At 37.4% G+C, this 14,233-nt stretch overlaps 1 protein-coding gene across 1 annotated transcript in view; it reads right to left on the bottom strand.

Annotated features, from left to right (window-relative positions):
• Positions 1-14,233, bottom strand: part of egfr (epidermal growth factor receptor) — a 54,214-nt gene that overhangs the window by 16,000 nt on the left and 23,981 nt on the right. Inside the window, exons 2-16 of the mRNA XM_015369922.1 lie at positions 12,653-12,804; positions 7,300-7,486; positions 7,058-7,198; positions 6,883-6,951; positions 6,548-6,666; positions 6,068-6,209; positions 4,698-4,814; positions 4,058-4,184; positions 3,888-3,961; positions 3,723-3,810; positions 3,240-3,439; positions 3,001-3,133; positions 2,493-2,583; positions 764-921; positions 21-59 (exon numbers count right to left, since the gene is read on the bottom strand). Coding sequence (XP_015225408.1) covers positions 21-59; positions 764-921; positions 2,493-2,583; positions 3,001-3,133; positions 3,240-3,439; positions 3,723-3,810; positions 3,888-3,961; positions 4,058-4,184; positions 4,698-4,814; positions 6,068-6,209; positions 6,548-6,666; positions 6,883-6,951; positions 7,058-7,198; positions 7,300-7,486; positions 12,653-12,804 — 1,837 coding nt within the window. The remainder of the gene's footprint in view (positions 1-20; positions 60-763; positions 922-2,492; positions 2,584-3,000; positions 3,134-3,239; positions 3,440-3,722; positions 3,811-3,887; positions 3,962-4,057; positions 4,185-4,697; positions 4,815-6,067; positions 6,210-6,547; positions 6,667-6,882; positions 6,952-7,057; positions 7,199-7,299; positions 7,487-12,652; positions 12,805-14,233) is intronic.

The following is a 14,233-nucleotide window of genomic DNA, read 5'->3' as shown; positions in this document are numbered from 1 at the left end:
TCACTTAATTCTAAGCTCACCTTTCACCTCGGCAACCATCAGGGCCTGGTCCGGTACACCTGAAAACACACCAATAAAACAAGGTTAACTGGGAAGCTAATCAAGGCTTTGCAGTTATTAGCCATAAAAAACAAGATCCCTATTGCTACACTTTGTTTTTCTCTTTACTTCTGCCAGCAACAATATTCAACTCAGACTAAATAATCTAAATGAATTCATAAATAACTGGGGAAAGCGGGGAACTATTTATTTCCACACTACTGACATGTTTTAGAAAAAGGTATCAGTTTCTTCTTTCCCCACAAGACAAACAAAAGACCCCTGAAACATAACTGCTCTCGGTGGTTTGAAGGTATGTCAGAACCATGTTCCTTCTCACTCATCCGTTTACCACCAAGGCTCAGTGGTGATTATATATCACTGGTTTCATTTGACCTGATTTCAGGGTTGGCATCGGCAATGTTTTGCTCCACAAAGGAGCACAGACAGCTAAAATAAAACACTGCAGCCAGAGAATAAAGAATAAATAAACAAAATGAAAAAGAGGGGAAACCAATGGAGACATCGAATGAGGATGGCAAGAAAAGAAATGGAAAAACAGACCAAATTATTTGTCTATTCCTCATGTTAAGTCTCCAATACAATCTCCTAACTTCTGTAAAAGTGGCTGAGCCCTTTAGGACTCCACTCACTGTGACAAACAAATATCTGCAAGTCAGACACTCAATGTTCTGCTCAGTTCTCTGCTTCCAGCCATGTTTACCCCTTAGTGCAGTTCTTGTGGCACAGTTGGCAGACTCTTTCCTTGTCTGCATATTTCCACACCAGGGTGTCATCTTCTCCAGGGATGCCTTGGGGACAACGTGACACGCAGAACAGTCCATCCTGAAAGTTGGCGCACTTTGTGCAGTTTCCAGGACCCTGGGAGAGACAAAATAGTTTGGATGATTACAACTCTGAAGAAAGTGGCCAAAATATTACACATGATGTCACATCATTACAGATGCAGCTTCTATCTTCCATACAAAACTATAGATATGTTTTATACAGTGCCTTGCAAAATCCATACACCTTGAAGAAAAATAAAACATCTTTTAATAACTTAAAATCTGAAAAGTGTAGCACGGATTTGCATTGACCCACTTTCACTCTAAAGCCTGTGAATACAATTTCAGTTTGATAAAAGATTTGTGTTGGCAGCACAGAAGCCTTACCTGAGTTCATGAAAAAATGGATTTACAAAAACACAAAACAATCCCTAAATAAAATGATGGCAGCAAGTAAACCACAGACATGCATGCTGGAGCATGATGAAACGTTTTAACTACAAGTCCATCTGGAAGATAGAATAGCCCAGTCAAAGAATAGAGCTAAACCAAGATGAAAACGTTTGTCAAGAAATCAAAAATCGATGATCACTGAAGTTCGATTCAAACTACAGCTACAGATGCTGCAAACTTTCGTTCTACATGGTATTGAATCAGTGGGACTGAATACATATGTCTGCGATCTTTTTTTTTTTTCTTTACATTATATTCCTTTTCTTACCATTATGAGCGACTTAAAGGAGCATAGCAACACTTCAAGAGTTTTTACAGAAGTTTGCGTCTTCATGCAATAGGTTAAATCTACACCAGTTTTGTGCACGTGCATAGGAGAGGATAGAAAAAAAAAGCATCTGCAGCTGGAACTGAAAGGGTGTTCAGTTTTTCAGTTTCTTTTGTGTTCCATGTTCAGACACAATTACCTGTGCTGCCTCTGGCTAATGTGTCAATGGCAGCGGACACTCAACAAAAGTATCCAAATAAAAGACTGTGCAGCAAGCCACACCCACAAACACCCAGAGAATAAAAGCCAAGTCACTCTCTCACGAACTAATTGATGGATCCTAAAGAGGAAACTGTGGTAAATGGTGGAAAGCTCATTTTACGGCATTAATGGGAAAGACAAAAAAATTTGACATTTAAAAATTTGCAATTCCCCTTTAACATTGTTCTGTGAAATTGAAGCCCCTAAAATACATAGAGGGTTTGTGGCTGTAATTTGATAAAACATGGACAAATTCCAGTGGGTTGGTTAATTTTGCAAGGCACTGTTTTTAAGTGCAGAAGCTAAACACTTTAACACCATAAGCATGCATTTTGACTCGGTCAGCAATTCTGTTGTTGATAATGATGCCCTGCTTTTTCCAAGTAATATTTAAAAAAGTGAAGGCCTTAACTCCTTTTAATCAAAAGACAGGATTACGTACATAAAAAACCCAAACAGTTAGCTAACTTCATCCCACAGTCACACCCCTCCTTCAAAACACAACATGTCTTGTGGCTGCCCTGCTGTATTATCTGCTAAAGCTGCTGCTGATTGAGAAATCGCTGACATTTCTGAGAGGGATTTTATGCAGCATTAATGATAAGGTGTTCATCAGTTATGTGCACAGATGTGCTATGAAAGATGTGGATTGTATTCTCTGTAAGTACAGATGACACACATACAGGCGCCCGGCAGGTTGCAGTGCCGTTCATGCGTAGACACTCAGGGTCACACTCCATGCAGGTTTTATTCACGATCGCCTCCCGTGGCTCTCTACAAAAAAAAACAAAAAATACAACAATAACAATGTTAATAGGCTTTTACTGCAGGGGAGCTTAATTTCAAACAGCTTTATTCAATTTGGTTTTTGGAGGGCCAAGTTAAACTGTAAGCATGTCAAGATTTAATGTTTGACAAATATCCCCAAGATAAACAGATGTGAGTGCTATGTGCCATTTTTCAGCAATGTTTGTCTTACATCTTCCTGAGATTTAACTTTCAAAATACCCTGGATCTTTAGCTTTCTTTCAATAATCCTTTAATTTATCTAATGACACAGTCTGGAAATACTCATGGTATGAAAATAGATTATGAAAAAGCGACTGAATCTTCAGTCTGTTTGTTTATCTGAAATAAAGGACAGCAGATTTCAACACTTAAAAGGGATTCGTGCCTAGATTCCTCCCTTACCCCTCCAGGATGTTGCAGGAGTCAACGCAACTCCCAGCACGGCTGTAGTTATGACAGGCGAAACACATGTCCGGGCCTGGGCCCCAGCAGCCGTCCGCTGTGCACTTCCTGTCACAGGTCTTTTTGCTTAGGGCTAAAACCAGATGTGGAATTTTAAGCAAAGTTCTTGATAATTGCACCAGTTTCGAAATTTGCAAGAAAGATTTAAAATAAACGTTGACAAGCAGGTAAGATCTCACCACAAGTGGTAGCATTTGCGTTGTCGTTGACTGTTGCAGTTTGACTCTTTGATCTGAAGAGCCTCTTCCAGTGACTCTCCTTCGTATAGCAGAGCTTCTCATTCTTGATAATGGCCACGTCCCCGTCACTGATCTCCTTTAGTGACCGGAAGCCGAGGTAGTCGGCATTGATCTGGGTCACAACTAAAGTGTGGCCACCGCTATCCAAAGAACAAGGGCACAATTAAAACCATATAAATACATATTCTTTTTACATTTTAAGAAGTCCCCAACTAATAGTTATATAGCTTGTTATAAATTTATCTTAGAAGCATCTAAGATTAAAAAAAAAGTGTGACAATTTTAGCACAAGGAAGTTGGTAAGCTATAGTAATAACTTGATGACAAAGTTTCTAAATGAACATGACACAAATGTAATTTCACTATTTTGCTGAAGCAGTGGGAAAATTCATGTTTTTTTTTTATTTTATACAACAAACCTACCGTTTTGTTCTCCCTCGAATTATTTCCAGATTTTCAAAAGGACTGAGTGATTTCATGGTATCTGGCCATATTTGAATCCACAGGTGTCCTGAAGCAACAGGTGATCGTTTATTGTGAAGGCACATTAAGTTTGTCATGCATTCATCAAACTTCATGAAATCTCACCTGTAATTTCCTTAACCGTTTTGAACACGTCCAGCTGAGCCGGTTCCATCTTTGGTGTTTTAGTAAAAGGATCCCTTAAAACAAAAACAAAAAAACAGAAAAAAACACATTCAAATAATCAACAGAATTGATTCTGAGAGCAAAAGACAGAAAAAACAGTCAGAACGTACCCATGGATCGATGTTTTAATGATAGTGATGTCACCATTGATCTTAGTGCAGTTTTTAAAGAAGCCAATGTTGGTGGCATTGATAGACAGGGTGTGAGTCAGTTCTCCTGCTCCAAGTCCGTTACACACTTTAAACAATGAAGAAAAAAACAAGTTTTACAATCACTGATATATCACAGAAAAAAAAAATACTGCACATCTGAAAAAACATACTGTAACAGTATTTCTTATAACAACAACTTGAATTGTAGGTGTTAATGGCTGAGATGATGTCAATTGGCAAAGATGTATTATGTAACAAAACTAGAGCATTGATAAATAATTCAATTTATTTGAGCTTAAAATAAAATTTTGTCACTTTATAATGTTCTTTTTGGCCCCGTATATGATTTAAGACCATATAAACTAAATGCTCTTACTCTAAATGACATCTATTTACTTTCCAATTCGTTCCTGGAAAACATCAAAATAGGAGATCTAAAAAAAAGTGTGTATCATTACACAAAAATAGTAACGTGAAGCCATTAAAAAAATTAAAAGCTTGTAGGATTCCATTCTTTTATTAGTATATGTGCTAAAAATACAGTCTATATACTATATATTCAAAAATGTCTTCATTGTAGGCAATAAGAGCTGCTGACCTTTTGGGCACAGTCCGTCACACTTGACACACTTTCGTACTCCTCCCTCATCCTTTTCATATGTGTTACCGCTGCATGCCCGCACACAAGCACCATGATCAGACACAACATAGTTATCTGTAAATATGAGGAAAGTAGTAGGTGTTTAGGTCAGAAATGTATCACGTTCATCAGGCATAGTCTGAGTATTATAATGAACAGACAGAAAACATAAAAATCTTTAAGTAATTTTGAGGAGCAGCTTGTGTCAGTTATACATTAGTGTGGCTGTAGATGCATCTAGCTGCTTAGTAATGTATGCAGCCAGGCTTCTAAACCATGGGATGTCACATTAACAAGCCCAGAAACTCAATCATTCTCTTCCCCTGTTTAAAAGTTTATTATTTAACCTGAACAAACTCTCCATTCAATGTCTAAAAACCCAGAAGGACAACCTGAGCAAATGTTTAGTATAGCACAAAAACAACACATTTCTGATCTTGCATTGTGTGAGTTGTGCATACTACCAACCAGAGGTGTCAAGTATCAAAGTACAAATACTTTGTTACTGTACTAAGTACACATTTTAGGTATCTATACTTTACTCCAGATCATTGGCGCCATCCACATCTAGTGAAAACTAGCGTAATTGGATGAGTCATATAACGCAAAAACTCATTGGTTAGCTAAAGGAAATCATCAGAAGCAAAGAGGTGTTCTTTAAACTGCAAAGGTGAATTGTCTATGCCATGCTACAATGTTGGATTCAGAAAAGGATGTTGAAATGTCTGAAAGGTTGGACACAGGTGAGAGTGTATCAGGAGATGGAGACCAACAAGACCTCCCTCATCCTTGGCCTTATCTCAAAACTGAGCTTTCAATTAAATATATATTCAATAGTGGCATCTGGCTGTTTTTTTAAAGGTTACTTTTTACTTTTATACTTTAAGTAGTTTCTGGAACACATACTTTTTAACTTTTACTTGAGTAAAGAGGTCAAGTTGATACTTAAACTGCAGTATCTATACTTCTACTTAAATAACAAATGTGTGTACTTTTGACACCACTGCTATCAACTATCCTCTTCAAAGTGTCTTCCCCTGTCTGCACAGTCAGACTCTTTTTAAGGTTAAGCACCTTAAGACTATGACTAACTAAAGACAACCCAAAATAAAAAAAATAAAATAACTCTACATTGTGGCCAAATGCTATAGTATCTTGCACAATCAATACTTTTGATTTAAAAAGTCCAACAGGATAGGTAGTTTTTAAAGCATACTGTTTGAGAAGTCAGCAAAGAGCAATATACTGTATAGGATATAGATATGTAGATATATTTATATATATATATATAAATATATTAAGAGAACAAATGTTGACTGTATACTTACGTGGACAACTTTTGACACAAGTGGCCCCAAAGTTGTACTTTCCATGTGGGTTGGGGACCAGCTGGTGCAGGTTTGGATCATAGCGCTGGAGCCCTGGGCAGGAGTCCTTACACACCCCATCATCCTGGAAGGCCCGACAGGCCTGCAGCACAAACATCAGTCATCTAGTGCGCCACGACCAAAACACAGCCCCTTCCTAATGATAACACTGCATTCCTCTATCCCAGCCTTGGCTAAATTCTCAAAGTTGCTTAGAGAGCGAGAGCAAACGCTGGTACTCAAGGCCCTGCCAAATAAAAGATTTAATCAGCAGTTATGTGTCTTTCTGGTATTAAAACAAAAACATCATCTCTAGCCATAAAACAGAGGTTGCCTAGTGAGGGCTGAGTGTAAAACAGAGTCCTCGTCCAGATTTAATAGAACACGATTAAATATGCAGTGTATTCATTAGTTGTCCTCTGCATAAGATCTTTGTCTCACCAGACAGTCTGTGGGTCTGGGCCCCGTGCATCCAGCTGCACAATGCTCATTGCAACAGTCACTTGGTGATGGTCCTTTGCACCTCTTGGAGCACTGCTGTGCACAGTTCAGCTTGGTTACTGGAGAGGACAACAACAATACAGAGGGTTTATCATTTACCAAAGATTATTTCTTAAATGTACATATTTATGAAATGACACAAAAAACAGCCAATCCATTAATGCTTAAAATATTCAAAATACTAACATAATGATGGATGGAAAATACTTTAAATACAATTAAGTGTATAGTAGATCATTTTGTGGTAAGGGATTAAAACATCAACAAGAACTTACAGGTCTGACAGTTTTCTTTACCAGAAGCCCAACATGAACCATTGAAACAGTTTGAGTGGCATTTCTTACCTGTAAAGAAGAAACATAGGTCACTTTCCTGTTTTAATATGCACAAATTAACAGAGAAATATAGAGTTTTGCTAATTTTTCCAGTGTTGAAACTGAGAGCACTTACAATTGGGGTTGTTTCCAGCCACTGGGAGTTCCAGGCTGGGCTTATGCTCATCTTCAGTATTGACGATATCAAACCACTGTATGGTTTCCACATTACAAAGCTTGCCGTTGCCGCTAAACTTCACACCTCCTTTGAGAATTTCTAATGAAAAAACATGAATTGCAATTCTAATGTAGCCATTTCACTGTTTCATTTCATGCATAGGCCTATAGAAGACAAGATCATTTCAGGGCTCCCTCTACCTGTTAGGCTGGTCAGGAGAAGCTCGGTGGTACCTTGACCTGTTTTTGTCTCAAAATTGGCGAGCACAGAAAGCGCAAACTTTCCCTCATAGAGGGCGTGACCTCGGATGATCCGCAGATTCTGCAGAGGAATCTTGGGAGCTGTGTTGAGGGCAATCAGAACGTAGCCACTGACTTCTTCAATGGACTACAGAGAAGGGGGAGAAAAACAAGAGCTAGTTGTTAACCTCATAAAATGTCTGTTATTTCAGTCCATTTGCCTATTCAGACGGATTTTTTCCATTTATAGGTAGACATAAGGTAAGCAGAAAATCCTATTTCCCATCTTACAGATTTGTTTGTCACATTTTCCTTTACAGATCAAAAATCGTTATACAAGAAGCAGAGAAGTAAGCTAACACATTTTGCTGAGCGATAAATTGCCCCAGAATTTATTGCAATAAATGATAATATTGTCATTTAGTTTGACTCCAAAGGTCCTCCAACATTGCACTGCACAACTAGCATTTCTCAGGCTTTCTGCAGCTCGGGAAGCGATGAGGGGAGTGGTGAGTGGAGACCGATTCACAGGAGTGAAACCTTTAGTTGATTCAGACTCTTCATTACAAAAACACATGACACGAAGAAAAACAAATCATAGGAAAATGTAAATTGAGCTCCTTGAAATGTATTATAAAATTAATTGATTTTTTGGTAACAGGCCTTAAAAAGAGAGCACATGAATTCATTTTTTTTAACGTTTGTTTTGGGCTCCTATACCATTGTACCTTTATGAGCAAAATTACAAACACATTAGCATGCTGGATTACATGTGCAAGATGGCTGTATTCAATAAGACAAATGCACCTGTTCAGCTGCTAGGTCTAGATTACTCTTCCATTAATAAAAAAAAAATCTAAATCTATCATTCTATTAATAAAAAAAAAATCACAAATCAATATAAGGATCTTGACATGATCTTGGCGCTGATAACTGGCTTAATTATTCATTCATTCACCTGTCCAACTTTGTCTAGTTTCTAATGATTGCTCATCTGATCCACCTGCTCCTGCATATTTTTAAGCTGCTTGCATCCTGTCATCAGGGCCAGATTATTCTTGTTTTCTCTAGCCAGTGGTGAGAGTGGTTTTAAGCTTCCCTTAGTGTTTCTAATTACCTGAATCCTGACCTGTTCTGCCTCTCAGCCACTGAGCCTGTCTGTTCCCTTCTGAATGGTTTGCCTGAACTGTTTTCGGACTCCTGGACCCTTGAGCATTCCTGTTCTTATCTGTTTGCCTGATGTGGCTTTGGACTCCTGGTTGTTGTCAGGGGCTGCAATGTCTTGGACACTCTGGACGGTGCCCGCCGCATCTTTTTGGCTGTCCACCGACTGGATCCTATCTCGTTCTCGGGACAAGGGCTGAGCTGATAAACCAGAGTTTCCTGTGATAGACGCCTTAGCTACTGCAGACCCGCAGCACAATGTGTTTTAATAAACGCATTTGAATTATCCCACTGTCTGTCTTGCCTTGAATACTGGGTCCTCTGTTCTGACACCTGACAGATCTGGATTATGATGTGAATTATGTTCATTCCCACATCCACTCCAGTTATTTCGCATAAAGAAATTATCTAATAGGGAGAAGAGTATGTAATGGCCCAAATGTTTTTTAAGTCTCGGTAGTGCAGGCTTCTAGAAGCTCTAACTGTTTTGGTATAGGGTACCTGAACCTGCAGAGCCTCTCAATTCTTGCAATTTAGTGTTCCAAATGATAAATACTGCATAAATCAATAAGGCATTTTATACATTCTTATGTTTACATTACAAAGTATAATAATATAATTTCAGCGATGTTTATAAACAGTTTAAGAAAGCTAATATGACAACGTTACATTTATAAGGTGACCCATTTATTAGCAGTTTGCATGGTTACTGCTAGGATGTCTTAATTGATATATGATATGCATTGAGTTTATAAGCTGCCATTGAAAATCCTTTACTGTTAAGCTAGCTATGTTGTGGTATCTTTTTGCCACTTTTACGTCATATTATCCATTATCTTTATGTTTATTTCATTAGGGGAATTAGAAGTCAAACATTTAACTGCTCTCTCTTTTACCATATTATTTTATGAAATTAATTTCCAAAAAATACAAACATTTGTTTTTCATATTTGAATTATTGGTTTTAATTTAACAAAGAAAGTGAACAAATGACATGTGGACTGGATTTTATCAGACCATCTTTGATGAGCTCATCCAAGTGTGCTAAAAAAGCAAAAACAGAATACCTCTTTAGGGGAATAAAGAAATGTTCACAGCACAATAAAGGAGTTAATTTTAGCTTTTGAGGAAAAGCTCTTGGGCAGGAAAAAACCTTCTGTTATTTCAAGGCTCTAATAAATGCACATCCTTTTATATTCTCCCTGAACAAAGAAATGAGCTCAGGAAATTTGTCCAACGTGAGGTCAAGGTTTAATGATTTTTTTTGAAGGAGTCAGAGCCTTTCTTTTGTTCATCATTTTAAAAGAAAACCTCAGTCAACATAATGTTCCTCATAACTCTATATATAACTTCCATGCATTACTTAAAGGAGCAATAAGTGAATTCTATATAAAAAGAACTTAAAATATAGTTTTGTGAAGAACTAAAGGTAACTTTTCAGATGATCTATACTAAGACATCACACACCATCTCTGCATTGTTCTTCATTCTCTTGTTTACATAGCTGCGACACGTGCGAATAAATGCACATGCATGTATGAACAGCTGCTACTCAGAGCTTGATAGAACGTTGTATTAAAATGTAGTGTTGTTTTGGCCTACAGACAGTGCTCAACAGCGCACCTAGTATTGAAAATTTGCTTATTGCTCCTTTAAAAGAAACAGCAATGTCAGAACTGTTATGTGAAAATGTCTACAACATCACAAATTTAAAATGTTTTTTTTCTTTAAAAATAAAATAAAAAAATGATTTCTGTTAAATGAAGTTTAACTCAGATTTTCCCACACTAGGTTTTGAGATCTGCACAAAGAAAAGTGGACATTCTGCATGTAAAACATTCCAATTTTCTTCCTTAGAGTACCACATTGTATCTGCTGACTCCAGGTTTTTTTTTTTGGTCGTTTGGCCAATTCTTTAGCCTGTGAGTGTGTGTGGTCCTGTAATACATCTGTCCAGTGCTCAAAGTCTAAGTTACATCTGATCTTTGAGTAAAGTTTTAGCCAAAGCTTTACAAACACAGTGAATCATTATAAGTACTTGTTCTCCACAGGTTTCGATTTACACCGGCCCTTCAGAGTGTTCAGCAAATCAAAAGACAATGTTTAAAAAACTAAAGCACCAAAAAGACAACTTCTAGTGCATATGTTAAGGGTGTAGTGGAGGATGTTCTTTTTCCAGGTGGATCATCAAAATAATTGGTCCTCCTAATTGTCAATTATTCTGGTGATATGTTTACGTAAGGCCTCCCTGTGTGCTTGCCTCCATTTTCACTTAACAGTGGTGAGCCGACATAGTGTAAAAATTGCAAATCTTCTTTAGGAAAGTAAGCTTGTACGAGTGATGCAAACAGCAACTTTTAAACAGAGCGTTCACAAGGAGAAATGGGCTTGTTCATGCTCTCGCACGCGTTGTGCATGTACTTTTTTATTTAGGTGGAGAGGGAGGGTCTTTTCAAGAATTCACAAAAATCCTCCATTATACTTTTAACATTCAAAGCATAAAACATTACTTTTAATTAAAACATTCTTTTCAAATGAAGCAGTGTTTGTTCCAACAAGGCCCACATTTCACTATTAGAGTATATGTTTTTTCTTATTGGTCTGATGCAACATTGTTAATAAAGGTCCTGTTTTCATTAGCTGTAAGTGGAGAATCATCAGAATTAACCAAACTGTTGAGAGTTTTAACAGTTGAAAAAATTGAAACTTGCATAATCACTGCAACGCTTGCTTATATACTGTTGATACAGATAATTTGGACAGGAGGGCCGATTAGAGTAACAACTCTGTTCATCACAGAGGCAGAAATCACACAAACTTCAGTGTTAAAATTACATTTCTGTCAAATGCAATATCCATTGGACAGAACTTAAAGGTATTGTGGATGATTTTCGTAAGTTTAAAACACCCGCCCTCTCCACTTGCACAACCCTGTACCAGCTCCCAAGAGGGAATGCCTATTAAACGCCTATTTCTCTTCGTGCACATTCTGTTTAAAAGTTGCTGTTCTCATAGCTCATACCAGCTTACTGTGCCCGAACGTCCGCCCTAATCCCTAAATCCCTCCAGCACTATATAGAGCGGTTACTAAATAGTGGACTTTATCGAGAACTCAGTCAACTGACCGTTCCGACAGACGCTCACTGATGTTTGCTCCCCGTTGGTCATGTAACTCCTCCACCATGCGGTGCCTGCGCCATCTTTGTTATCAGGTACCTCTGTCGCGCATTGACAGCCTATGGCGACAGCAGGCAGCTGTGATAGCAAATCCCATTATGCTTTGTAAGGAGAGCTCTATATCTGCCTCTTCTAATCCCTTTCTTTTCTTCTTATACACTTTGTAAAAATTTTTTCTCTTATGACCCTCGGCCATTTTCAAAGAACCAGGGTGAAAAAGGTGATCTTGTCTGACTATCTGGAACCGTAGCTCACCACAGATATATGCCTGAAAGTGCAAATGCACAGAAAAAAATTGCTATAACCAGACAGCCTTATGTAAACATATCACTAGGCTGATTAATAATTAGGAGGACCACTTCTTTAGATGATCCATCTGGAAATAAAAGATTGAGCTCTATACCTTTAAGGCAGTAATTACTCTCAACATAGCAAATAAAAAAAAGAAAATCCTTCCATTGAGTACCAGTTTGTTAGCTCTTCATATTGCAGCTCTCAGGGCTTAATTCGTCTTAGTGAATGAGTAAGCATACAAATGTTAATGTTCTGTTAAAGCTACAGACTTTGAACTTATTGCTTTTATATAGGAGACCAAAACTCATTATATATTATAATTTCTGGTCAGAACAAGATTTTTACACATACTTAAAATAAATACAAATAACAATTTTCTTTCAGTATCTGAATATAAAGTAGATAATTTGCGATTAGTTAAACGTTTTAAATTATAACAAACTTAGGTTAGAAGCTTGTAGAAGGAATCATAAATGTTTAGCCTAAAGTATGCAGTATTAAAAAGTAATACTAAGTAATATTAATGAATTTGATATAAAATCTGAAAAAAATAACCCAAACCCTATAACAAATAACATTAAACATAAATTATTTTTTTAATCCTACCAGACCAAAAACGATTCAATATCAGCAGGTTATGTGTGTTTTTATACAAGGTATGTAAATATTTAGTTTTTACCTGGAGGAAGGAAAGGTCACGGTGCTCTTCTACATAAGTGATCTCCAAGTTCTCCAGGACAACAGTACAATTGCTGTAGGTCTTCACCATGTTCTGGTAGTGGTCCTCTTTAGAGCCCAGAAGATTTAAATGATTGGTAAAACCTTGGCAGACTGGAAGAAACAGATTTTCACAATTATAGAAGTTGATACAGGAAACATCAACTCAAAAAAAAAAAAGAAATCCAGTTCTTATATTACAAACTACCTCTAATAATACATCACTCAGCAATACATCACTGCGTATCTTTACTGATAAAAATCCTTCTCCTCCTCCTCCAGACCTAACTTTACCCAGATTACTTCAAGAGTGATAATCAGGGGTTAATCTATGAATGAAATAAAATCTTAGTGATGCACCAGTTTCTGGGTCTGGGGTAGTATATTCTCGCACCGATCTGAATCTTTCCAGAAAATGTGCTAAAAAAATTATAAGAAACTGAGACAAGCATGTTCAGGCGTGATGTGGTGTTTCACTGAAAACAAAACGAAAAGTTTGAGGTAGGATTCTAGGTTTCTAAATGATCGCATCACAAATCGGATTGCAGGATTCACCCAAATGATAATGTAGGCTTGTTTACTAATGCACAATAAATATAATAAAAATAGGCATTGATCCCAAAATGCAGGAGACTTGTTCTGCATAAGCATTCAAAGAAATATATTTTCTGCTGTTTGTATTCAGTCATCCTGAGTGGATCAGACAGGTTCTGACTGCCAGCAAAGAGAAGCAACACACACACACACACACACACACACACACACACAGCCATACATGCAAAGAAACAATCTACAATATGCTCCTTTGTGTGAACAGAAAGCTTATTTCTAGATATACAAGCTTAAGTTTGAGAATGTGAGGAGAAGCAGATAAGGAAAAAAAGACTACCTCTAGTTTAATAAAAATGAAGTGGCCACTAAAATATCCCAGACACATTCCTTGACATGTCTGCTCTTGAGAGGTAAGAAAGTCAAAGCATGTTATCTGAAGTCTGGGACACACCTCACTTCACGAACAAAAAATAGAGCTAAAGTAATTGTATTTAGACCCAGCCCGGAATGAAAGGAAGCAAAGCATAATCTTCTAACTTAATTATTTTACTGCCCGGCATTGCATCATATCCTTTCTATTCCAATGCAAACATACATCAGGAGCAACCAAATCAGTAAGAATAAGGCCAAAACATCTGTCCAGTGTCTCTTTTCTTAATCATTCGTTTTTCCCTCAGGGAGCTCAGTGCATTGGCCCAGAGTACAGCACACCCTGGTAACTAAAGCAGATGAGCCAAGGCGAGCTGACTGCCCTAATTAGGGTAGTCATGTGAAATGTATTCATCCCTATAATTATAAGTCAAACTGGAAACACTAATAAGCAGGGGATTGTTAAATCTTTTCAGCCGTGAATACCGGAGTCCTGAAAAACACATTTGCAAAACCAGGTCATGAGTACTAGCAACACTAACTGACAGAGGAACCAACATATAATGTGGTGTCATATATATATATATATATATATATATATATATATATATATATATATATA

This window comes from Cyprinodon variegatus, unplaced genomic scaffold (assembly GCF_000732505.1).
Source record: "Cyprinodon variegatus isolate N-32 unplaced genomic scaffold, C_variegatus-1.0 Scaffold39, whole genome shotgun sequence".
Taxonomy (NCBI): Eukaryota; Metazoa; Chordata; class Actinopteri; order Cyprinodontiformes; family Cyprinodontidae; genus Cyprinodon; species Cyprinodon variegatus.
The sequence above is the reverse complement of the archived record's forward strand: the minus strand, read 5'-3'. Positions and strand labels throughout refer to the sequence as shown.